General features: G+C 41.3%; 1 protein-coding gene across 9 annotated transcripts in view; it reads left to right on the top strand.

Moving 5' to 3' along the window:
• The first annotated feature begins 8,406 nt into the window (after positions 1-8,406).
• Positions 8,407-25,671, top strand: part of atp2b1a (ATPase plasma membrane Ca2+ transporting 1a) — a 40,052-nt gene continuing 22,787 nt past the window's right edge. For 8 of the 9 annotated variants that reach the window (XM_065951540.1, XM_065951539.1, XM_020653133.3 and 5 more), the window contains exons 1-2: positions 8,407-8,561; positions 19,568-20,040. In XM_065951540.1, the coding sequence (XP_065807612.1) occupies positions 19,848-20,040 (193 nt within the window). In that variant the 5' untranslated portion in view covers positions 8,407-8,561; positions 19,568-19,847. Of the gene's footprint in view, positions 8,562-19,567; positions 20,041-25,671 lie in introns of those variants that run through there. The other variant, XM_065951544.1, reaches the window with a different exon arrangement.

Here is a 25,671-nt window from a genome sequence, read left to right as displayed (position 1 = left end):
GTTATCCGCTCAGTACCTTTTACATGCATATTTTCACCAATTGATTGATTTTTGTTAGTTAGTGAGCTGAAGTAACCTGGTCTATTTGTTAAGGAGAGGTTCACACCTTTGAGAATGCTTCAGCTCTCAGTAACAACATTGTAAACCATGAAATCTAAAATTAACAAAGCGGGACGTTGGTTTAGCACAGTGGTTAACCTACAACTCTTGAACCCGTGGGCCGAGCTTCAACTCCCACCCTTGGCCATTTACCTCATGTCTTCCCTCATTCTCTTATTTTAGTTTCCAGCTCTGTTTTTGACCAATGATTCCAATTAGACTTTTTTTTGGGGGGGGCAGCCCTTATTTAAAAATAATAAGAATGCAGTCATCATTTCTTTTGTGGATTCATGAGAGAAAAACCTGAAGCAACCAGATCACCACAAAGTTCATCATCCATGCCAAGACAAACCCTAGAATTTCTTTAATTACCAGCAACAGAGGGTCATTGTAAAAGAGCCTTTGAAACTGATTTTTCAGCATCACATGCAGCTTGACTCACACAAAGTGAAGCTCTCAGCTTGTTGTGTAATTTTTTTTTATAGCAGAACTCATTCTATTTGTTTTGAACTTATGGAGCCCAAACTAACTTCAGGTCCGCCCCTGTGCGATCAATTTATATGACAACTCAATGAACAGAGACTCTGCTGTTTGTCTTGGCTTTTTGAAGAAGAGCAATCCTTGCCAAAACCTCAAAACTGATGCCATGAAGTTTTACACATGCTTTAATAGCATTCATGCAGATGATAATCCTCCTAGAGACTGACACAGTTCGATGGAACCTTGATTTTTTTCTTATAAAGGATATTTTTCATACAATCCCCCCCCCCCCCCCCCCCCATACAGTCTTGGCAACCACGGGTAACTTTTTATTTTAACCGATAAAGTAAACAGTCGTTTTGTTCCATCTGTCTCCAAGTGGAAAAAGTTCCCTCTGTATGGGTTGGAGAATCCAAGTTATAACTGGTTCTGTCGTGCCTTTCTGTCACAGCAAAGTGACTGAGTTTTCCCCATACAAACCCAGGATAATTGGAGCAGTGGGTTGAGGGCTTGACACACACACACACACACACACAGACACACACACAGGTCATTACATTTACCACTAAGCATCTACATAAGCCCAAGCAGGCATATCTGACATATCCATCTGCTATGCTGGGATCATGCGGGATCTGCCTCTCTCTCTCACTCTCACTCTAAATCAGGGTGAGGGGTGTGCCAATGATAATGATGATAATGATGATAATGGGGGCAATGCGTGTAATCACAGGGGTTGATCATAGCTAGCTAACCAAGCACGGCTATGATTTTACCCACATTTACTTAATGTCATAGTGGTCTTGTTTCACATATTAAAATGAAAAAGACAGTTTAATTCTTAAAATCCTTTAATCCCTAAAGAATGAGTCCTTCTTTATGGGTTGTTTTTTGTTGCCGCTTACATATTACAGGTCCTCCTCCCTATTTCGGTCTACATCGACGTCATTTAGAGCGTTACGTGAATTTGATTTTTTGTGTCAAAGCTTAAAATGCCTGCGTCTAAGCATTTATGGTGACCACTTCTGTTCAAAGAAGTTGTATTGATCTTTTAACTTTGGGTCTGTTTCAGCTGCCAAAAGCGGTATCTCTCGTGTCATAAAGACCTCGACCTGTTATATAGGCTTTTGTTTTAGAGCCGAGTTACAGAAAAAGGTTAATTTTGTTGGATAACACTTTTCTTTTAAGGATGTAGTTAAGACTTCTGAAGATGAATACCTGTGATATGATCGTCGGCCTTTATTGTGATGAGATATTTAAAATAACTTTTCTTACTTTTGTATTCCTATCTTTAACAGTTACCTGAACATGGTTATTACTGTCATATCCATCTATTAACTATGGTACAAACTTTTAGCCGGCTGATGGCTAGCTTAGCTTCTCTAAGCACAGTCACTTGAAACAAAAGGGAACAATTTGCCTGGCTAGTTATTTATATATATTTTTTAAAAGACAAGATAATTTGTCAATTGGAAATCTTTAGAGGTGCTGGTAGACTAACTTCTTTACCTCCGTCCATGTAGGACCAGGCTAGATTTCTGTTTTCATGAAGATAAAGTTAATTTATATCTTATTCCTTGTTTTGTTTCTCTGTCTCCCTTCCCTCTCTCTCATTCAGGAACACATGTTCACATGTTCTCTCATCTTTGGTAGGACGATCAAGGACATCAACAAGGACTGCAAGGCCAGGTGTGTGTCTGTGTGCACTTGTTGTGCTTGTGTACGCGTATTCACATGTGCTCTTGGGTTCTTTTTGCCCCAAGAATCATAGGACCTAGTCTGTAATCCTTCCTCTCATCCTCCCCGAGCCTTTCTTCCGTCCCTGGGGAAAAGCCCCCATGCGAAAGGGAAGAAACGGGGTGTAAAGGGCACCGAGTTCCCATTGGATCTATGCCCCATCTGTGCCTAGACTGTGCCACTCTGCTTTGGAAACTGCAGCAGCTTTAGAGCAAATGGTAATGTTTTCCTTCTTCCCTTGCTCGCTGCACATTCTGTGGGTAAAGCAAGAATCTGATATGGCTCTGTAATTAAGTCTCCATTAATTGTTTTGCCTGGTCCCGGGTGGTGTTGCTCAGACTTTGGGGGAAGAGAACAGCTGATTTATAAGGCTGATGGGCTGCACGCCTAACTGAGCAACTAAACACAGTGAAAGCGATTCTTAATTACTGCCTGTTGCCACAAATTTACCCAGTCACCTCTGCCAGAAGGCTAACTAGCCCCTGTCATCGAGCACAAAAGCTGTAAATCAAGTCTAAACACCTCAAAACAGTTACCTTTCCTCATCTTTTTTTTTTTTTTTTTTTAGGGCAAATTGTTTTGGAGCATGAAACACAGATATGGTGTTTGATTCTGCAATTTTTTCGTCTTGTTTGTGTCCATCCTGTTTTTTCCATGAGAGCTGCACTGCGCCTAAATGTGTAATCTCAGGTGGTTTCTCTGCCTTTGGCGGTAATTGAAGCAAGACTATTTATATGCCCTACATTTTATGACATGTACATGTTCACTGGCCTGAATGAAATACACTTTCCAGCTTCAACCGCCAGTCGAGCCCAATGTAAATACTGACGATATCAACGGAAAACAGACCAGGGAAAACACGTCCTTGTGGGCAGTGGCACCCCCCCCCCCCCTCAAGAGCACTGCTTACACCCTTCTATGGCTTCACACACACAAGTTTATATGGCAATGGCATACCATAGTCCTTCACTCCCACATCCTCATATTGGGCTGGGTGGGACAATGTCCTGACAAAGTGTAGCCTCAATGGGCACTTGAGGTGAATTATTGTTTGCGAGTGGAAACTTGGCCAGATAATCTCGTCGCTGCTGGCTCAGGGCTGAGTAAGACCACTGTCTCCTACCCTGTTACGCACACGCACACACATTCCCTTTGCGCACACACACAGCTTTTGTTTTACCATCTCTATTTCCAGTTCACACTTATTCGCTGACTCTTTGACTTTTTTTTTTTTTTTTAAAACAATAACTCCTTATGTCCTGCCTCTGCTTTTGCTCCATCTCTCTCTTCCCTTTTTTTTAATTTTTTTTTTTTAAACGTCTATTTCTCTCTGCTACTTTTTCCCCAACAACCGCGGCCTTTATCCTGGAGGCCGTTCACCTCTCCGTGGCTGCCCTCACCAGTGCCTGCAGTAAATTCCAGGGGTAGTTGGAAACACAAACATGCGCGAGCCCAGGACGAGAAGCTCAGTCATGTTAGACCCCTCCTTACCGCCACCACTTCGCTCTCACACAAGCGGGCCTTTGTGTGTGTGGCTGCCTAACAGGGCCACTCCAGATCCCCTCTTACCTGCATCATAGGTGTAATTCATGCGTCTGTGTTGGCTTGTTTTGCCAGTCAGCAGGATTGTGAATGTTAATCATATAATTGTGGATTCCTCCAGCAGACATAAACTAATGTTTGGACTCTTGTGGACTTCAGGATTACAGTAATTGTGGACGACTAATGACGTGTTAGATGAAAAAGGCTTGTTGATGCTACAGCTCTGCTTTAATAACAGGTTGAAACAGTCTGATGTTAATGCAGCCCTCTCTAAACTCAGGAACTGTTCTAAACAAAGGATTGTTTACTACATGACTTTTGATTGATTTGCAATCGGAAACATTCTGATCCACCATCAACCTTGATCAGCATTTCTCTCTCTAAACTATGCAATTTTTCCTCTTCCTCTTCAAAAGAAGGAAGCCCCCCCCCCCCCCCCCCCTCGTCCTCCCCCCCTCGTCCTCCAACCCTCCCCCCCTCAGTCCAACTCTTTGCCAATGTGCTGAGCCAGTGGAAAATCCGACGTCCGTTCAAGAAACAAAGTGGTGTAGAAAGATCGGTTGACCAAAAGGAAGCAATATTCATACAGCGTGTCCTCACTGATAGGGCCCCAGGTTGTGCAAGTTGAATAATGAGACATCTTCACGTTCACATTTTTTCCACTTGAGAGGCACATGATCCTCAAGTGCACCATAGGCCTTTCCACCGCGGTCATATGTTTGTTTAAAAAACTGTTTAGGAAATAACTGATAATCTCTTTGCGGCTTTATGATTTCTTTTTTCCATCCCTTCAGGCTTTCCCATAATGCTTTGTTAGGTATGCAAAGGTCTTAATCAGCTCCCAGCAGCTTGCTATCTAAAACCGTGATAAGATGCCGAGTTTGCAACTAAGTTCCTCTCTTAGTTAAAACAGCAGACACGTCACACTCTTCCACTAAACCCGCAATTATTTGTCAAGCTATCTTGTCTCATGGTGTGTAGAGATCTACCCCTGTAATTAAAGCTCTATGTTGGGATGAACACACACACACACACACACACAACAGCAGCTAACTTGTTAATTCTCAAATGTGACAACACTTTTGCCTAACTTTTTTCTTTTGCAGCAATGACTTCCTCAATGAAACCATGTGTGTTCCCCTTCAAAATAAGTTCATAAAGCAGTTCAGTTCTGAGTGTGTTTGTCTGTCTCTAAAGTGAAAAAGTTACCCTGAAGGCAACATCCTCTTTTTTTTTTTTTTGGCATGTCTCATCATTAATGCTTACTCAGACAGCACGAACGACACATTAGCATGCACAAAGGCTAATGACTCTTGACATTTACTGTAGTTCACAAGATGCTCCAGAGCATATGGCAAGTTTCCACCCAACAAGAAACTGAGTCAACAACAAGAAGCACACAACAGCTGCAGGGGAAATGATTGGTTTCCCACATTTAAAAAACTTTAAATCATTTTTTTTTTTTTCTGCAGCTGGGTTCACCTTTTATTTTTTTCTCTTAATTTCCAGGAATTCATAATTCGCTGTTTGCATTGAAAGGGGGAAAAGACAAGACAGCTCCCTGCTCCCAGATTGTAATGTGGATACAGCTAAACGGCCCTTCATGTGAGGCTTCACCATCCCGCTCTCCTCTGCGGTCCCTAAGTGTTTAAATGGATTGAAGCAGAGATTAAGTGGTTTCAACTGAACAAACAGGTTGTGGTGACACAAGGCGGGATTCTAATTAATTCTCTGTCATATTCAGATAAAGAATAGGTGCTACAAACATGAGGGACTGACTGGTAGGAAAATGTTGTCCGTCTAGGAAAAGTGATTAGTGATGCACGAAGAGTTTAACTTGTTACACACACATTTTTATGAACCTTTTTATTGCTAATATATATATTTGTGTGTGTAGCATCTGTTTGGGGGGATTGAGTGCCTTGCTTTTGCTACTTTTACTCTGTGTCCTTCAAATGAAATTCATTTTAAAGGAATAGTCTAAATAAGATCCAGACCACTCTTATCTTATTGAGCCAACAGCTTATCAGTGTAGCTTAGCACAAAGTCTGGAAACAGAGGGAAACTGCTAGCACGGTTCAGTCAGAAGGTCACAAAATCAGCCAACTAGCATCTGCAGAAATAAAAAAAGGTAACCCATTGTGGCGTGTTTGGCTAACTGAAGTGTTAAATCAGCATTTTTTTGTATGTGCCAGAGTATTTTGCAGGTGCTCTAATGCACAACCATGCAAATAGTTACATATTTAGGCTATTTAACATGTCTACCCAAGTGTGTCTCCTGGCTTCTGCGGTAACTGAAAGGTGGCGATAAAGAGGAAGGGGAGATGCAAAGAGTGTGTATAAAGAAAGAAAGAGAGGGTGAGAGAGAACTGGGTGGCATGTTAGAGGGACATCTGCTCCAGGTTGGCCCAACACAAAGAACATAGGCTGCCAATCATGAAACCACCAAAACCACTGACAGTGAACTGGAAAAATAGCATGCGTAAAAATAACTCCCTCTCTGCTTGGGCACAATTGTTTTATTTTATTCTAAAGGCCCAAGGAGGAAAGCCTGTTTGCTTGTGCCAGCTTGGCTGAGGCCTGTGTTTCTGAGACGTTGGAGAAACACATGCGCGTTGAAGCGCCGCTTTGCAACAGTTCTAGTTTGAAGTACGAGAGCAGAAGCTTGACTGACAGCTTAGAGATATGTGATGGGTGTGGGTACGCATATTAGCGCCTAGACTTGACTGACTGCTGGATCTCACTGACAGCTGCTTTTTCAAACATTGGTCGAAATAATTCCCATGTTTCTTCTTAAATCTGCTTTTAATGCTACCATATTGAGGAATATTGAGTTCTGTATCAAGAATATTAAACTGTCTGCAGTGCACTGTTGTTTACATGATAGTACACACCAATAACATGCCACCAAAAATCAAAAATGTACTTTATAGTGTTCCTTTTTCTTCTTTTGACTGAAAAACCCCTGCAGAATTACAGGGACATACCAATTATTGCAAAAGGCAACTGGCCTGAACCACTTTTTTTTCCTACTTCTTCTCTTCCCCTTTCATACCAAATGTGCTGTGCCGCTTGACGTAAATGTGACCAGCATTTCTGAGTCAACATTGAACATTTTTTTAAATTGCAGACAGGCATAAACATGTCGACCTTTCACACCCGTTTACAAAACCATAAGAGTTAAATGGTTCTGTGTTCTTAGGGCTGTTGTGTTAATGTTAAACCTCATTATGCCAAAAAAGCAAGTATATTACACTGTGGTTTGACCTCGGCCGGGGTTGTTATCTGTTTATCATCAACCACAAGTCATGTTTGTTAAATGTGGGATCCAGTTTTTCAGTCAAACAACTTCAGATGTAAATTGTATGTCAATTTACAGTTTCTTAACCAGCCTTGGATCAAGTAAATTGGAAATGATTGATTATGTATCATGCACATTGCATTTCCAAATTATTTACATGTTATTTGGCTTAACCCTCTATTACGGCTTATTTATCCTGCATCTACTGGGGAACGATAGGGTAATTTTTCCTCTGCCGTCATTGTGATGCTTTTTATTCTATAGACATAAACAATCTGCTGTTTCATTTCTACCGCAAAAGAAGCCATTGACCTCTGCTTATACTGAAATGCAATGCACTTCCATGCACTTGGCCCCAAGTACCGTGAAGGCTGCGGTGTTTGACTCCTTCTCAACCAGGACTAAGGCATCGAGAAGAATACAGGCATTGAATCCGCAGAAGCAAAAGAAGAAGAAGAAAAAAAAAAGCGCTACGTCATGGAAAGAATGACGTCAGGTTTGATTAGGCGCCGAGGGAAGTGCCTTGTGTAGCCTAGGTGGAGTTCAGGCTGTCACACAGAAGAAACGATGCAGCAGTGAGGCTTCAGTGACTACTTTTTTTTTTTTTTTTTACAGGCGACACCATATGATGGAGGAACTGTTGAATAATCCTGTTATTATAAAAGCGACACGGGAGCAACAAAAAAAAAAAAAAAAAAAAAGGGAGTACGAGGGGATCATGACGTAACCGTTTCCATAGGCGACTGATATGCCGGCTAAGCCAATGGGAATCCACACCAGCGGTCCATACCCATCCTCCTTTTGACGTGCATCACATGTCCCCGGCGGTATTGTGACAGAGACGAAGTAGGCAAAGCGAGATGAACACCCGCAGCCCACTTCCGGGGTTTGCTACCTGTCTGCATTGGCGAAAACTGAACCCCTTAATGTTAGCCAGTATGTGTGCCAAATATTGTTTCAACAGCTTTTGTTACGCTTTCATTACAAACGGCTTGATAAACATGATATAAAATGCTGAATACCCTCGAAATACGTTTGCATATGGACTGTTTCTTATCTCTGAAAAAGGCGCATTTTCATAATTGCTGTGTTAATCATTTGCAGTAGTATATGAATCGTGGAAGCAGAGTTTCAGATGTGTGTTTTTTTTTTCCTAAGTGTTATTTGAACAACTGTGCGCATGCGTCGACTGGTTCCTGCGCACAGCGGACAAGCGCTTCTCGACACGCTCAACGCGGAGGGGAACTATCTTGTCAGCCGCGGATGGAGACTTTGGCTGTGGTTGTGACAGCGCAGTGGGCGGGATTTTACCTCAGATCAGGGGAGAGAGTCTAGTCTTTGGTGAGACTGAAGGGGGGAGTTATCGGGAGAAAGGGACCTGGGGAGCTCTTCAGAGAACGGAGTGAGTATTTTTTTTTTGGGGGGGGGGGAGTTAAATTTCTGGTGCTTGAAGCTGCTAATGCCGCAAGACGACTAAAGGCTGCTTCCACGTGTTTCACACATTGCATAGAAAAAAAAAAACATCACGGTTGAGGCTTATATTTTAAAAAGAAACGGTCAAACGAGGGCCAAGCCACCGGTGGGGTAGCAGCCTTGTGTAGTAGTTAGCTTTACGCCACAAGCTAACATCGCTAACGATATATCTGGAATACATACTGACATTGGGGCGTCTCGTTTTTCCAAACCCAGGTGGCAAATCAAACGAGGTTGCAGGCAGATTCTCTTTCCCCTATCCCTTTTAGATTTGTAAGACTTGTGCATTTTGCCCCCCCCCCCCCCCCTTGGGCGAAGTTTTTCCTGCTTGACAATCTGTTAGAAGAAGAAGAAGAGAAGAAGAAGAAGAAGCATTTGTGTATTTTCCCTTTTCTGCAATTAAACACAGCGCCTTGCGGAGCTAGTTTGCTAACATTGTAACGCAAAGCCTTGTACCGATGTGTTTGGACTTAACGCGTTATTATTTGTGGTGGACAGCAGGTTTGACGTCCACACATCGCGACTCATCATTTAAGAAACGGACTGTGAAATAACCGTAGTTGCCGAAAATGTCACATCGAGAAACACATCACCCATGAAACACCGGCAAATTAAAGTTATTTTGCTGGCTGACTGTCACAATAGAGTAAAAAGCAAATGTGTAAATTAAAAAAAGAAAAAAAAAAAGTAACCTACAGGCAGCATATCTCCATGCTGTCAAAGTTAAAACATCCATTGGGGAGGGGGGGGGGGGGGGGGGATGTCATTTTAATGTTAATGGATTTGTGTGACCCGTTGCCTCATCCTGAACCCAGCTGTTATCTGTCATTTTACCTTATAAAATACCCTCCACTCTCTTGAGCTATGTAGAAAAAAAGAAGGGCATTCAATTTAAGCCGAACGCGGTATCGAAAATTTTGGACAGTTAGGCTAACCCTTGAACACAGCATATCGCTTCAAAATACCATGCGAGTTACTTCACATCGGGAAAGTATCTCGTGTTTCTTAAGATTTCCAGCTACTGCATGTTTATTACTTGTAAAACTGTACACCCTTGACCTTTAATTTACAATGCAATGTAGTTTTACACTGCTCATATTGCATGCGAGTTTCCAGGTGTATGTAAAGTGCAGCCCCTGAGCACCTTTTGGTGTCTAGTTGAAAGGATCACTCCTTATCCAATTAAACAGCGACCGCTTTGCTGCAGCGCCAGCAGTGTGTGTGTGTGAGTGTGTGTGAGTGTGTGTGTTTGTGTAATGACTTGTGATCCTACAGTGGATTGCAAATAAGCTTGCAGTTTTATCCAAATACATTTGAATACACAATACAGCTTGACCTTCAAGTGCATCGACTGCTTTTCTATTCAAGAAGGAATGCCTGTGTAGAAATTGTTTAGTTATCAGTGGACCCATTACATAATACAATGTAGGCTAAGCTATTCAATTGCCAGGCATTAGTCCGACAACCTTGTTATAGAGTATGCTACTGTGTATGTAATGACAATTGCTGGAATTCTATTTTAAATAGGCCCGCGCCTTCATCTCTGCATGGAACGTATATTTGTAAGGTTAAACATTGAGCGATGCCTCGTAATATCTATCGTGTTCAGCATATAGAGACTCTTGAGTTTGTTTAATGATTCACTTAAACCCACAGTAACACAATCTGTTGCTGTGTCTGAGCCCTTTGAACTGAGACTGTCGCTGTCACTCAAGAATGACAAAAATATCTTTTCTTATTCCTTGCTATACCGTGCGTTTTTCATAACGGCTGGATATAGACAGCGTTTCTGGCTCCGGAATAAAGCCAGCGATTCAGTAGTTGTTGCAATTGAATTTTGAATTGTTTTGGAAAAAGGTAATACAAGATCTGTTGACCTCCTTGGCAGTGTGGTTCATCTTGATAGTGTTTCCCCCTTCTTGCGTTTAAAGACCAACAACCTCCAAGAATACACCTCCAGGTTTCATCCTTAATGCATTGCATATGAAGTTAATAGACCACGCTCGGGAGTACGACCAGTAGAAGTATTCTGCTAATCTAACATTATAGCTTGCTGTTAAAGTAAGTGCTGTTGTGTCTCATGGCTCAGGAGTTTTTAGTGTTCACATAGCGATAGTCACTGCAAAGTAATGCAGTAAACTGAGTGCACTTTCTTCCAGCCAGTTATCACCTGTCAAGACTGTCTCTAACTCATACCAGAAGAGTCCCCACTACAGCTGCTTTATATCTCCACTGATTTTATTGTCATGCTCTGCACCGAATTCATACACAAGCAAAGCCCTAAAAAACGACTGCTAGCATTTGTCCTGAGTTCAGTCTGTGTCCCTCAGATGCAAACTTTTGTTACTATTTGAGAGAACATGCCACTGTAGGTCAGGAATCTAAGGTGACATTGAGTCTCATGTACACTGACATTTAAGGCTAAATATAGTCAGTCAGATTTTACCATGAACTGAAATGTGTTTATGGTGGTTTGATAAAATCAACCAACAGGATGCACAGCTAACACACACACCCAGGTGCCTTTGGGTTGCAGGAGTATACAATTAGAAAAAAAAAAAAAAATCCAATGCACACTGAAAATCACTGAACTAAGTCACAGTGACGCATTTTCAGTGTGTTGTTAGTAATATTTACTTATATAGGATTGGGTTTTGCTTATCTTTGTTTTCATGCCTGTGTATATAACCTTAGATTATTCATGTTTGTTTTAATTCGTTTACGTTATGTTGCCTTACTTTGCAAGAACCGTGCACTCCCACCCCCTATTCCCCCATTTCCTGTTCAACCGTGACCTATAAACAACCATACCACCTGACCAATTAACCCAAATGATCAATTATCACCACCTAGCGTCCAAATTAAGTCAATAAATAAGCATATAAACCAAATACAATACATAGATACACACACAGTAAATTGGCTCCTACACTAGCCTTAGTTAATGGTATAACAATCCATTGGTCTGGATCAATACATCAATTGGTTGAACAAAGAGCCAATCAAGTCAATGAGAAGTCTAAACATTGATTGTCATTTTAAAGATAAGGCTGATTTTGGAATTGCACCAACCCGCACACACATTTTGTAGTTTCCGCCCAGCTGCACGTCATCCTGTACTTTCAAACAACGCTAGCGCCAAGCTGACAGGTTTATTATGCAACCGTGTTTGCATATTTCCTTTTTTATCTGTACGCCATCGCCTTCTAAGATCCTATTTGGATAAAAGAAAGAATCTGACCTCTCTGTAAAGTAGTGTTAGCGGCGTCTGATAAGGCTCTCCCAAGAGAGAGAGTCGTCTGCTCCTATTAGCTCCGTAGATGCATAGATTGCTGTGCAACGTCTCATGTTTAATATAAACCTTCGAATGCCGTTGTTTTATCGCGTTGTTGATGTTACTCATTCCACGATCACCTGCTGAGATAACTGAAAGTTAAACTTTTAAAAATGGATGCTGTGCAGTTATCAAAGGAGCACACACAGACATGCAGAGAGAAATGGAAGGAGGTGATAATGTCAGCGAGGTCTGGAACTCTGCGATTTAAAAAAAAAAAAAAAAAAATCTGCGTTATTTCACCGTAATCAGGATGGTGTCATTTTTTTCTTGTGCATGCTGCTTTAAGTGATCTCAAAAGGACAGCCGCTCTCTCTCTCTCCCTCTCTCTCATTTTGAGGTCGGTCTGTATGTGCCAAAAGTTCTTCCCAACCCCTACAGTCATCGATATCAAGATTCCATTTCCACCATTTGTCACAGATTTAATCTAATTAAAATCCCATAAATCATTCAAAACTACATATACACTATACATATGCCACTTGTATACAGCTAGAGAACGCAAGGTCTAAAATTGTGCAGAAACACAATAACTATTTAAATCCACATGTGTGTAAATGTGTTCAAAAGACATTTTCAAATCAAGCCCAAAGAGGACACAAGACTGGATCCTGATTATACTAAAATGCTGAAAAGGCACAAATTGGTGCAGTACAATTGATCAGCATGCAGGAAAATAAATGTTTGATGCTTAAAGAAGACATTTTTAAATTTGTCTTTGAAACACAAACATGCTAAGCGTTGTTCATAATTAAAAGGTAATCAGGGACCCCATGAAATAAAAAACATGAATAAAGAAAGTGGCGCTTAACAAGTGAAACTGGATTTTGTAAAGAAAATCCTTGATTGCTTTTTTTCAGTTAGGACAAATGTAACTGATTGTATGAAATCACTCACTGGCTGCTGAATCGAATCAAAATCATATTGTGGCAGACTTCGTGATATCAGCAAATATCATATCGTTGTCTAAAGAAACAATATACGGTAATATCCTGTTGTAAAATTGGTGAAATACCCCTCGCCATAGCTAGAATACGCTTTCAGTCTCATTTACCTTCACCACCTCCAGCATCATGAAAGTACTGTTTAGAAGGGCTGAACTATATGTAGTTTAAACATTACATTTTCGGTGTGCCCATGTGCATTAGTCACATTGCAGGACATGAGGGCAGTCTTCTGTTGTTCGATCCAAACAAAACCCACCAGTTTTCTCATTTGCAATGACTAATTATCAATCAAAGTCCGTCTGATATCACCTTCAGTGGTCACACAACTGACCGTTGTGCGTCCAGGAGCCGCTGCTGATGTCACATAGCACGGCATGACTCTCGAGGCAGACGCACAATCATGCTAGGCGGATTTAAAATGAGAGTATTCCCACTACCAATTATCAGTTCGTTAATGCTGTGGCCACACAAAGTTCATTTGTCGAGTTTATGATGTAACATGTCGCTCCTCCTGTTCTCTCTCCAGGTGTTTTCTCGTCACGTCTGTGTGTGTGCATGCATGTGCCAGAGCCGCTGGAGCCAGTGTGTTAAAAGTGTTAAAAAGTACGATAGTTTGATTAAATTTTTTATTAATGTACAGAAAAAGGCGCTGCTTTATCTGTTAATTTTTTTCAGTTTTAGATAATCGCAATTTATATATATATTACAATGTCAGTTTTGTTTGTAACATCAATCAGCCCTACTGTACAGCTTGACTTTCACAATCAGGTCTAGGTGAAATGAATTTAGTGTTCAACATCCGTGCGTCCTGAAACGGGAATGTTAAGAACAGCGAGGTCAGACAGTAGCAGCAAATGGCAGGGCGGCCGGCAGGACCTCAGGCCGCTGAGCTGCTGTGTAGGATCACACTTAACAAAGAACACAGAAACCTTCTCATCTTCAAAGTGGCTTGATGAAAGATGCTCCATTTTGGAATATTTTCCATCCTATGGACATGAAGGACACTGTAAGAGCAAAATGAAAGAACACTCCAGTCATTCTTTCCTCTCAAGGAAAAATATTGTAACATGATCTCAGTCACAGGACATCAGTCTACAGCACTGTAAATACTACAGCTGAGACAAAGAGGAGTCATATTTTCTTACTATTTTTTTGTTTTGTAAATTTTGTCTCTCAGAAACACAATCTTAATGGTGTTGCTCATTACTAAACGTTAACAGGATTCCCGTTGCGCTGATGTGAAACACAAACTGTGTGACTTCTTCCATGGTGCATTCATTGATGAGGTTTGCTAAGTTATTGATGAATCACAGATTCTCATCCTGTTTTGGGTTACATTTAAAGCCCAGCCGCTTTCATGTCAACTGCATCTTGTTGAACACGACTATTAAATTAAACAAAAACCACATTTAATATAAACAACCCTGTTACCTTCAATTCACCGTGCAATATCTAGGATGTTGTTTATATCTCTTGTCTTGATGTTAGCATCCTGAATCCTGCCCTATTTTCAGGCTAGCATCAACATCGCCTGCGGACACATTTCTTTCAAAACAGAAAAAAATATCCATATTATTCTGAAAAGGCTGTTTATTACCGCCCCTAAAAGTTCAGCGACAAAACACAATGCTTCAATAGGTTGCAGTAAACAACTGCTGTTGGTTTGCATTGAAGATGATGTAGAAACATTAATTTTTATCATACCAAATTAGTCATCAATAAAGGAGGGTTTAAAAACAAAAAAAAAACAAAAAAACAAAAACAAGGATTTCGCACCTTCACTTGTGTACAGATAAAGAAGAAAGAGAAATGACTCATCCCTAATTAATTGCCACCCCTTAGACCCTGGTCAGAGGGATAATGGTAGACGCCCCTCTATACGTTAAGTAATGAGAGCCATGGAGGAAAAGAGCGTTGATGGTGACACCTCTGACTGTGACAACATATGAATTGGCAGCCTGACAGCGATGGAAAGCCGTGAAGAGGTTCCAGTATGCAGGGTGAAGTAGCGCTTTTAGCTGGGAGCCATGCAGCACACAAGGAGGGCTGGGTGCCTCTGCTTTGTACCCTCCACATTTACATGGCCTGACCCAGTTCAGCAACGGCTAGCGGTGGGGGGAGGGGACAGTCTGGGGGAAGCTAAAAATACCAACCCCTCGCATTAGGCAGCTCCATTGCAGAGGGATCCCTAGAATTGCTATCCCTGACTTGCATTGAGTTGTTGGCACATTGAGGTGTTCGAACTGCCAGAGGGTTTCCTTAGCGTGGAAACAAAGACGACGAAGATGGGTGTATTTTCTTAGATGTCCATCACTGTTGTCCGTCACTCGTTTCTGCTTTCTGCAGCCCTTTGATGCAACGTTTTTAGTGAGTGTGAAAGCAGCCTGAAATAGCTTGGGTTAAGATGAGACTTCCTTCAACCTTGGGTAAACCACCTCATGTTCACCATGCTCAGCTATGGGTTTGCCACTAAAGCATGGAAAGGGTTAATCCCAGCCTCTGTCATTCAACCATACCATGCCAGCTGTTGGCTTTGAGATCCAATCACAATGATTTTCCACTGTTGTGACATGTGACCTGCTCCGCAACCCGAAACTGTCGCAGCACAGCAAATGTTGGCACTTCCATGGTCTCAGCGTTGTGGCCGCCGGTGGGGTGAGGGGGCGTGAATGTGGGGAGAGGGCTCGTGAAGTAAGATGTGAAGACAGAAATGGAGAAGGCACTCAATAACATGCTTTAGTATAGGCTGCACATGTGATCTGCCCATGTGGCCAGTGATATATTCCTGCCCTTTTAAGATGAGTCATTCAGAGGCCATTTGCACAATTCAAGAGCCACATATTGGTGGTAAGTGCACAAGACAGTCATTTACCTCAGATTCCCTAAATCTTTTTCTGAAATGGGCTTCAAGTTAAAGTGATGGTTACAAATAACGACTAACTTAAATGTGAAGGTTTATTATCAAGGTGTCAGTTTAATGTGAAGAAAGGACCCCTTAACATAAGCTTTGTTTCACACATGCACACATGAATATTTAAACTACATTTTCAGAATACACTGGAAATCTTTCTGACTTACTTGTTCACACATGCACCTCACATCAGGAAACTACCCCTGTTGTACGGCTTGGGGTGTTGGAGGATAGTGAACTTAGCAACCGAGTCCTACGCTGTGATAATTATTGCCTTTATATTCAAAAATATCAATTATATTCAAAAGGACTGTTTCATGGACTGGGGCCTTGTCTTATTAGTCTTTGAGATCTCACAGGCATATCATAACTGACCAAACTTACTTAAGGAGTAAGGAGGAGTCAGTTTAGACCACAATTTATCATGATGCCAGTATGTCTTACTTGTCCACTAATTGTCACACACACATGCTGGGAAAGGTGTAACTTTCCTCCATTGTTCTTACTTTGACTGCAATGAGATAAACATCATGTACACATGTTCGGAAGGCTGGCAGGGAATTTGTGTTCAATCCTCAAGAAAAAGTTATTTTCGTGCATGTAAAATAGCATATAAAGTTATTAGATAAAGCCTGCTGTCATAAATAAGTAAAGCGTTTTTCAATAGACATTTCAATATGCAACAAAGGCCTCATCGTAACCTTAGGCGAGTAGAAGCCGAGCAAGAGTATTTCCCTTTCAATGAGGGGGATTTCTGCGATCTCTCCCACCTCAGTAACACGCCCGGCCCTGCAATTATGCTGTGTAATAAATAATGAATCCTGTCCCTTTTTCCATGGCAGATGGCTCCAAATAGAATCTCAACATGTGACAGAATAGTTTCCAAGAATCTCAATGGAATAAGCTGCAAGCATTCATACGTGCAATTGTGCATTTTCTCTCCTTGCATCTGTGTCCCAGTTTAAAGTTGTGACATATTTTGACTTTTGGATGTTTAAGTTTGGAGGTGCATGCTTGATGTCCTATTTAGAGTAAAGACAGGAAAAATGGTGTCCTCTTGAGCACATTATGGTCAAATCCAGAAAGAGGTTATATCTTCCCCAGCTGAGAGATAAGTGCTGCATTTTCTTCAGGCGAGGAGTACCGTCGCTGTCTGTCTACACTGGTGCCTTTCTTTATTGATCAGTACAGCTTCCCCAGGGCCTCCCAGCAGAAAGTACAGTTTATGTTTCATACAATCGTCCAAGGCTTAAAGAAAACAATCCATCCCTTGATTTATCTTTCCCTAAAAAAATCCAGTTTAGACCCTTATGGGTTTTAAGAAATAAATCAAATCCTCCTTAAAACAGATTAACACCTCCAATACTTTAGCCTTTGTAAGTCCACTTTGAAGTTGTACGCTTGTACTTAACTTAGATAAATTCCTATCAACTTGGTCGACATGAATGAATCAGCGTCGTTGTGTTAGGCTGATTAAAGCTGAATGGACAGCAGCCTCTCATTAGAATGGACTCTCCCATGTAAAGCACCATGGAGCTCCCTGATGCCACAGATAGTCTTAATTAGATTAAACAGAAGGCTTTTCCTGAGGTAATCAGTCACTGGCTCCCTGCTCTCTATGCTGGTGGGGGTAGCATAGTGTCCACTGCGGGGAAGCTGCTGCCTTTTTTTCCCTCACTCAATGACAGATCTTCTGTATGTTCTTTGAACACGGCAGGGGGCTATGATACAGTTGCATGGCTCTCCGGATGAAAGAGTTTGACTCTTGATGCTGTATTTAACACCTGGTAGTACTAAAAGAGGAAACTGCCTCTTTGGCATTCCAATCTGCCCGATAGTATTTAAAGAGATCAGACATTTCATTGTAGAATGAAAGAGGGTAATCTGGGCTTCATGATTGATGACTTTCTTTTTCTTCTCAATACTCAAATATAAGCTCATCACTAAACTCTGCTTTTCCCTCAAGAAAGAGTATTCTCAGTGTGGGTAAAGATGGATTATTAACCAATAAAAACCAAATTAACAGAAAGTACAGAAGCTCTGTTCTATGTTCTACAAACACACTTTCTTCAAAGTCTTTATATGTGATTTTTCACACTGAAATGTAATAGAAATCAAGTATATCCTCTGAAAATAACTCTGTGAGTAATGACTGTCTACAATGGGTGTAACACCCGAGTCCCACTGTCTGTGATGCTTTGAGTTTTCCGAGTCCTATCTTCAGTTTGTTTACATCGCCAGGACGGCCAACCGACTCCTCCCCTTGCATTTAAAAGTTGTTTAATTGAGGGACTAGAGAAAAGAAGAATAACATACTGTACTCACTGCTTAACTGTGTTTCTAAATCACGCTTATTTCGGGTAAATTTACATGCAGTGTGAAGATACGAGAATAATAAAGATTGCTTGCATTAGCATGCTAACACAACAATGCACCGTGAGTTGTTTTGGTTTCATGCTCGTGCTCAAGGGCGACATCTGCTGGATCAAAAAAAAATCACATATAAAGCCTTCAAGGTCTGTCGAACCTTTACCAGATAATGGCCGGCAAAAGTTGACACATTTCCCATTATTATATGTTATTTTGTGACTATGAGTACCACTGCAATTGCAATTATACTTCTACATGAACTTAATGCAACAGTTTTATTTCCCACTCAAAGCAAATGAACCAGGCTCAGAGAGTCAACTCATACCAGTTGAAAAATTGCAAGACACTCTAGGAGAAGCTGCTGCAAACCCTTTACTGTAAAACAGCTGCCATAACTTTGTATTAATAGTCGATGAAGATGGCAGACGGGAAAGGACTGCCTTTTAAACTGTCCGTGCAGGAAAAACCCTGGAAGCAGCTCTGAGCAGAGTGATCACTGAATGCTAATGCTCCACTCCCCTCGCACACTCGGTCAGGGAAGCAGAGTGCACATTACTTGACAAGTGCTTTTGTCCACATGACAAAATTATTCTTATTTTATTACAACTCAAGTGCAGCTAATCAAACATCTCTTGGCAGGGACTGTAGGCAGTTTTGCTAATTACTGAGCTGCTCGTCTAAGCAGCTAAGTGGTTTCCTTTTATGCAGCAGTAAAATGTTCCAACTTAAGTGTCGCTGCTCATGTTTTGAGGCTGTATGATGACAGATTCTGAGAGAAACACAAATGGTCAAATGAACGTAGCTTGAAAGGCTTAATTGAATACAAGCAATCATAAAGTCAACACTAGAGTAAAAGCAGGGTGACTCCCAAGGGAAACTAATCAAATGATGATAATGCTGTGTGAAAGGAACCTGTAAGATAAAGACAAAAATAAGTATTGACTTGACTGGTTTTCTCATTCATTCACTATATGATGAAGAGTTGTCATGATACCAGATTTTTAAACTTTGATACTATACATGACCCTATACGTGGTATTTCCTTTCCTAATACGTGGTATTTCCTGTCTACTCTGGACAAACACGTGTGAAACATTTTGTTTTAGAAATACATACTAAAGTATGCCCTTCCTTTTCTCTCTGTATGAGGCCAAAAGGACTTGAGAAACATCAATATTTGCCAAATTGTGACTTTGAATTTGAATTGCAACCCCATTACTAAACACATTTCATTTTGAAATACGTTGTGAAATAAGTATTGAAGTATTGCGCATTTTGACAACCTAAGCATGAATCATAAATGTACGTTGAAACCTTCTGTATAAAAAGTTACACTTGGTAATGTCACTAATGGCCTTGCTCTTCTCTTTCAGACCTGCATGCATGGTGACCTCCACCTCTGTGGGTGATCCTCAGTCACCATGAAAGACTAGGAACTCAGCTCTCCGAGGGAAATGGCCCGTTTTGTAATACCCCTGCCCTGCTACCCGGCGCATGACTCCAGCTGCCTCTGAAGGGCCCGTCAGCTGTTTTATGGGAACTACCACTGTGCTTGCACCCTTGAGGATTTAAGCTTTTCCAGGAACACTTTTTTTTTTTTTTCTTTTACCCCCACTGTTGAGCTGAAGCAGAGAGTGGGGAGGCGTCGAGACAATGGCGAACAACTCGTACAGCGGGGTGAAGAACTCCATGGTGGAGGCCAACCACGATGGAGACTTTGGCTGCACGCTCAAAGAACTGCGCTCCCTTATGGAACTGAGAGGCGCAGAGGCGCTAAGCAAAATTGGGGAATCTTTTGACGATAGTCAAGGACTCTGCCAGCGGTTAAAAACATCACCTATAGATGGTAAATGCTTCCTTCACACTCAGCATGATTAATGGATCAAACTCAGGATGTAATCTAAACAGTGCTAGTAGCCAGTGCTGTTGGAATGCTAATGTGCTGCATAGTTTAGGAGGCGTGTCACTGCCCTGTCATCCACATTGTGGATACCTTGACATCACTTCCTTGGAAAACTCATATGCCAGACAGGTGGCCAGGCAGGCTGGCTGTGACCTGGGCCAGTCCTGCTCTATTTCGAGGCCTGTGGATATGTCCCTCTTACCCTCCCTCTCTCTCCCTTTTCACCTCTGTGTGTGCGTGTCGTTGCGTCTCTGTGTGCAGGCTTCAGACAGACCAGCTGTCTGCCTGGGCACAGCACCAGGCTGCAGGCAGGTCAACGTCCCACATGTGGCGAACTAAACAGGAGGCTGTAAGGCTGGGTAGTAATGACTTGAACATGTAAGGGAAGGAGTGAGTTCATCTTTTGAATGTCTCCTCTGTTTGTTACTCTAAAACAACAAAACAGTGCACACAACGCTAGCACTATGCTGAGTATTGTAAAAGAAAAAAAGAGTAATAGGTTACAGCAGAACCCCAGCAGAAGTGATTGACAGCACCTCTATCTGTCTTTTTTGCCATTTTTCAACCACTCTTTTCCCTCTGTCTCGGTTTGTCTCTCTATAGACAGTCTGCCTAATCGCCAGCATGACCTTGACTGAACTCTTATGGGAGGGGATTTTCAGTTTGATCCCAGATTAAAACGGCACCGCACATTCACTGTGGCAGCAACAGTCCGCAATTCACTGTCTCAAAAGCAAAGGAAACAAATTTCCTGGGCCTCACCAGACCAAAAGGAATGCAATAAATACCACACGATAAAACAACACAAAACATCTGTCATTCAAGAAGGACCACCTCACCATTCGATTTTTGACCTTTCATTTATCGACAACACAGTGTACATGCAGAGTCTCTCTGCTTGCACTTTGTGTTCTGCAGGCTAGTAGGCCATTGTCTGAACCGAGGAGAAATTGCTGAGTAGGAATTTGCCTGAAAGAGAGCCTGAGCTGTCCAAACATGCATGTGGCTGTCAAGCTGGTGAACATAGTCCTGTCATATTTGTAGCATGAGTGACTTTCCTTTCCAAAGCGTATACTACCTAGCCTAGGCTACAAAAGAATGTGGCTAGTTCAGTCCCGCTGGCTTTTTCAGCAGTCTTACAATATTGGTTGATAGTAATATCAAGTTATCAGCAATGTTTGCTTTATCTACACACTTGATCAATATCTGCAGTCTATATTTGCCATCCTTATTAAACATGTTTTTAAGGCGGAGGGGATATTTACTCATGTCTACATTCTAAATGAAGACCAATTTTTTGCTAAACATGCCAAATACTTTACAAAACAAAAACCGCTCATACCAGATTTTCTAAATATTGTCTTTCATTTCTGCAGTTATTTGCGACTGCACGATACTGATAAGCTTGAAAAGATCCTCAATTTGTTTCCCCTCGCAGCAGGTTATTGTTGCACTTGGTAGGCAGCCACTCAGTAGTTTTTATACTTCCACTTTCAATCAGCTCATTCCTCATTGGCTTGGGAAATTAAGCCATCATTTAAGATTACAGGCGCTTGACAATTGAAAAGGGATTTCTAATTAGTTGGTTGGCCATTTCTGGAACCTCTTAAGCCAATCCTCCGCTAATCCTCCACATTTCCAAGCTCTTTTTTTTCCCCCCTCACCCAAAGAAGTTAGACTGAACTTCTGTGTTGCAGCTGTGCACGGATGTACCACTCTACGCAGACTAATTTTTAGCACGGCCTGTCAGCCTGGATTAGGCTTAATATAATTTATCGTGCTGCTGTTTCCGTTCTACAACTTAAGTCTTGGTAATTTTGAGATCACTTAGATTGAACTTCATGGGGATGCAATTTATAGTGATTCTGCTAATTAACATACTAATGCTCTGAGTTTGAAAAATTATGCACATTTCACAATAGGCTTTCTAAACTGTGACAATGAACGCTGCCAAACTCTTATTCAAATATTACTTTTGTGTGTTTGACAAAGACAGACCATTAACCCGTCACAGGGTTTTATTGTAGTGGAATAAAAGGTGAAATCTGAAGAGTATAATCATAAAACATATCAAGCCCAATAGATTATATAATATTTGACATATTTAAACTCTGGTTCTGCTGGTATTATGTACTTCCTAATTATGATGGGGACCCCCTTTTGTGATTGAAAAAGATGGCTGACCAATACCTGAAGTTCATGCAGTTGGTCTGGTGTTAGTTCTGCCTTGTACATGCTGTAATTTCTGTGCTCTAGTAGTTTGTGATACTCAGAACATAATGATCAGTTAGGCTTTGGCTCTGTTTTCTTGGTAGTTGTGCAGTTATTTTCATAAATGACGTGACATCGAAAGGGGAACTCCCCGACATTTATGCGCGTCATAACCAGTTTACTCATTTTGGAAAGTAAGACTCAGTGTGTGTGAAACCACTTTATGTGATGTTATCTGTGGTTTTTGTAACTGGTGACTGGGACTCAGAGATGACACATAGCAACAAATGTAGCCAGTAAGAGCTTGTGGACTTGTCAGTGGCATGGTTCTAAGTCAAGGAAAGCAATGCTGTTGTATGGGTAATTTATCTTTTTATGGCCTTACTAGATGAGTCAGGGCATCTGAGCCTCTGCTGCACCAGTTGTGACCATTCTTGTTGTTTTTAATCCGTCTCTCGTGAGTCCCACAGCTGTTTGTAAAAGCTATTCTAAATCACTGGAGTACTGTTTTGACAAAATTCCCATCCCTTTAGCACATTTTCTCAGCATTGAATATCACCGCCCTGGGGCATAGTATTGTAATCCAAAGTGTATCCAGATGTCTGCATTAAGGTTTGGGGAGTCTTTCTTGTGGGCACAACAGTTGGTGCTTTAAGATACAAATAAATTGTGGTTTGTTTGTGTGTTTTAAAAAAAAAAAATCAGAGGTGGCAATTATTTACTTTTCAGCATTTGATATTAGAAAAAGTGAAATCATGTGCTATCAATATTTTCAGCAAGCCCTGCAAACACATTGGCACTTATTTTTCTCCCCACGGTAAGCTCTATTTCTTCTGCATAATAAGACCTATCAAATGGCCACTTTGCATCAATATTATTGACAGTGTTCTCCTATTTTCGCTGCCATCTTCTGTCGATTGCTACTTCAGTGTAGTCAAATATTTGGGTTGCAGCCTATCGATCCAATCAGCTGAGGGCTTAGAGGCTTGCACAATTGGACTGCAATTCTCAGAAGCTGACAGGCTCTCTGGATATGTCATCCCCCCGCCCCCCCCCCTCCTCCTCCTCTCCAATTCAATGGAGAGGTTGAGACTGTTAAATGATAGTTTACTCGTTTTACAGTTCAGAGGCAGAGGGCAGGAAAAGCTCATCTTCATCTCTGAATTCAGAAAGATGTGCTTGTATGGGCTGTAGCCACGAGGGATGAAGAACATATGAAGATGCTGCGGATGATAGTGAAGCTGAATATCGGTTTCTTATATCTCCTTAAAGTCCTAGTGAAGTGCCATTGTATTTGTCATTCAAAACCAAATGTAGTGTTGGAACTGTCTAGTACAAACATTTCAGATATCTAGTGTTTATTTAGAGAGTTGTCTTAAATGTTACTTATATAGTCTTGTGGTCTTGGTGAGCATTTTCTCACCGAGCGTGCTGCATTACTGTTCCTGTGGACAAAGCTCTTCTCATTAGCACACAATCTGCTTAGGTGCAATAAGAACCAAAATATACTTTAATCACTTTAAATAGAGAAGAATTACATCAGGAACATTAGGAATTTGCTAACTGTTAGGATACTTAAATTGAAGATAAACTTCAAATACAAAAAAACAAACAATAATAATGACTTTGGACCAAGTGGTTAGTCTGTGTGTAGAAAAAAACCAAACAGATACTACCACCTGCACAGAGGTGCTGGGAGCCCCAGAATCCAATTATCCATGCAAGATTTGGAGCACAATATCAATATAAACATACTCCCATTTGTTATTGACCTTGCTGCACTTTGGACAATTTATATTCATGTTATTACTCCATTTCTAATAGTGTTTGCCTCTGTTCCCTAGGTCACTGAGATAGTTCATCCAAAAAGATTTTAAACACCCGAAGAAAAATTTGCATGTTTTACATTTTAATCTGTGTGAAGAAGTTTCTTCACCCAGAGTTTTTCCTGCCAGGCCCCTTGTAAAACTTCCATGTGAAGTCGGGGTGAGCTGATGTGAGAATTCAGCAGGAAATTTTCAGGACATTTTTCACCACAAGCTAGTTGGAGGAGGAGATGGTTACCAGCATGAGTCCAGTTCGATCTCCATGCATGTAATGGAACAGATACATTGTGTTTTTTCGGTTCACAAGTAATGCTTTTCTCTGCTGCTTCCTCGATATTGTTGAATAAGTCAAAATACATGTAGAATTGGTATAAAGGGAAAAGTTGTCATTATAGCGCACAGCCCTCCCCACTCCCCTTTAGGCAGACAGGGATTGTCTCTCCACTCTGGGGTTCAAGCAACTCTGGAACATTTCAGAGGGCATGCAACCTGAACATTTTTGGGAGTTCATAAAACAGCTTCACACAAGTAAATGTATTTTTCTGACCTGCTTCAACACATCCTCCTTCTTCCAAGTTGCACTATGCCTCCACCAGAGAACCTTCAGTTCTCTAATATACAGGTCATACATAAATCAGTGATATCAATTATATCACATCTTCACCGGGGATTAAGTATGTAGTTGTTACTTCTTTAGACCAACCTACAGTACTGGTATTGGATCGGTAGGTTTTCAATTTGCAAACTGAGGTATTGGCTTCTGTATCAGGAGGGAAACAATAGTATCAGAACATCGCTATTAAGGACGGGGTGTGAAGAATTCCTTTCCTCTCTTTTCTTTGTGTTTTGTGCACAAGTCTTCACATATTCCCTTTTGAAATAAGATTGCTTTGATTCGTCCTCTGAATGGTGTTTTATTGAGCTGCGTAGTGTTCTGGACATCTCGCCCTACACACAGCTATTTAAAGACAAAAAAAATGTGACCCTACATCTTTTAATTATGACAGGCCTAGAGTGAAGCCTTACCTTGACCCCCACTGTGGGGGCTAAAATGACAGTACTCAGGGTCAGCTAGGGACAAGCATCCAAATTAAATGGTTAATGATTAGCTACTTGACTTGAGACTGACTCTGGCTGCTGAAAGGATGTGAGGGGCCAAGGACGGCCTATTTTCTGTTTGTGTATCTAGCCCAGAGAGACGACTTGTTGATCGTCCTCTGTCACTTGTATTTACTGCTCTAGTGCAAAAGGAAAACGTGGTGTAAAATTGAACGGGTTATTAGCTGTCAGCATGTTTTCATTAGAGGCGTAGTGAATCAAAGCAGACGGTGAGAGACAGCCAGGGAGCAGCAACAGGCAGCTATGCAAGATAAACCCCGTAGCCTTTTAATGTGCCGTGTGATGAGTCATCAACATTTTTCTCACCTCCCTTTTCGAAAAGAATGTGCTAGTGCTTAATTGTAAAGTCAATTAGAAATGTACCTAGTGATGTACAAGATTATTTTCCCCCTATCTCTTTGAACGGAGAAGGCCAGAA

This window comes from Labrus bergylta, chromosome 23 (genome assembly GCF_963930695.1).
Source record: "Labrus bergylta chromosome 23, fLabBer1.1, whole genome shotgun sequence".
In the NCBI taxonomy this organism is placed as follows: domain Eukaryota; kingdom Metazoa; phylum Chordata; class Actinopteri; order Labriformes; family Labridae; genus Labrus; species Labrus bergylta.
Note: the sequence above shows the minus strand (reverse complement) of the source record. Positions and strands in the feature narration are given on the sequence as shown.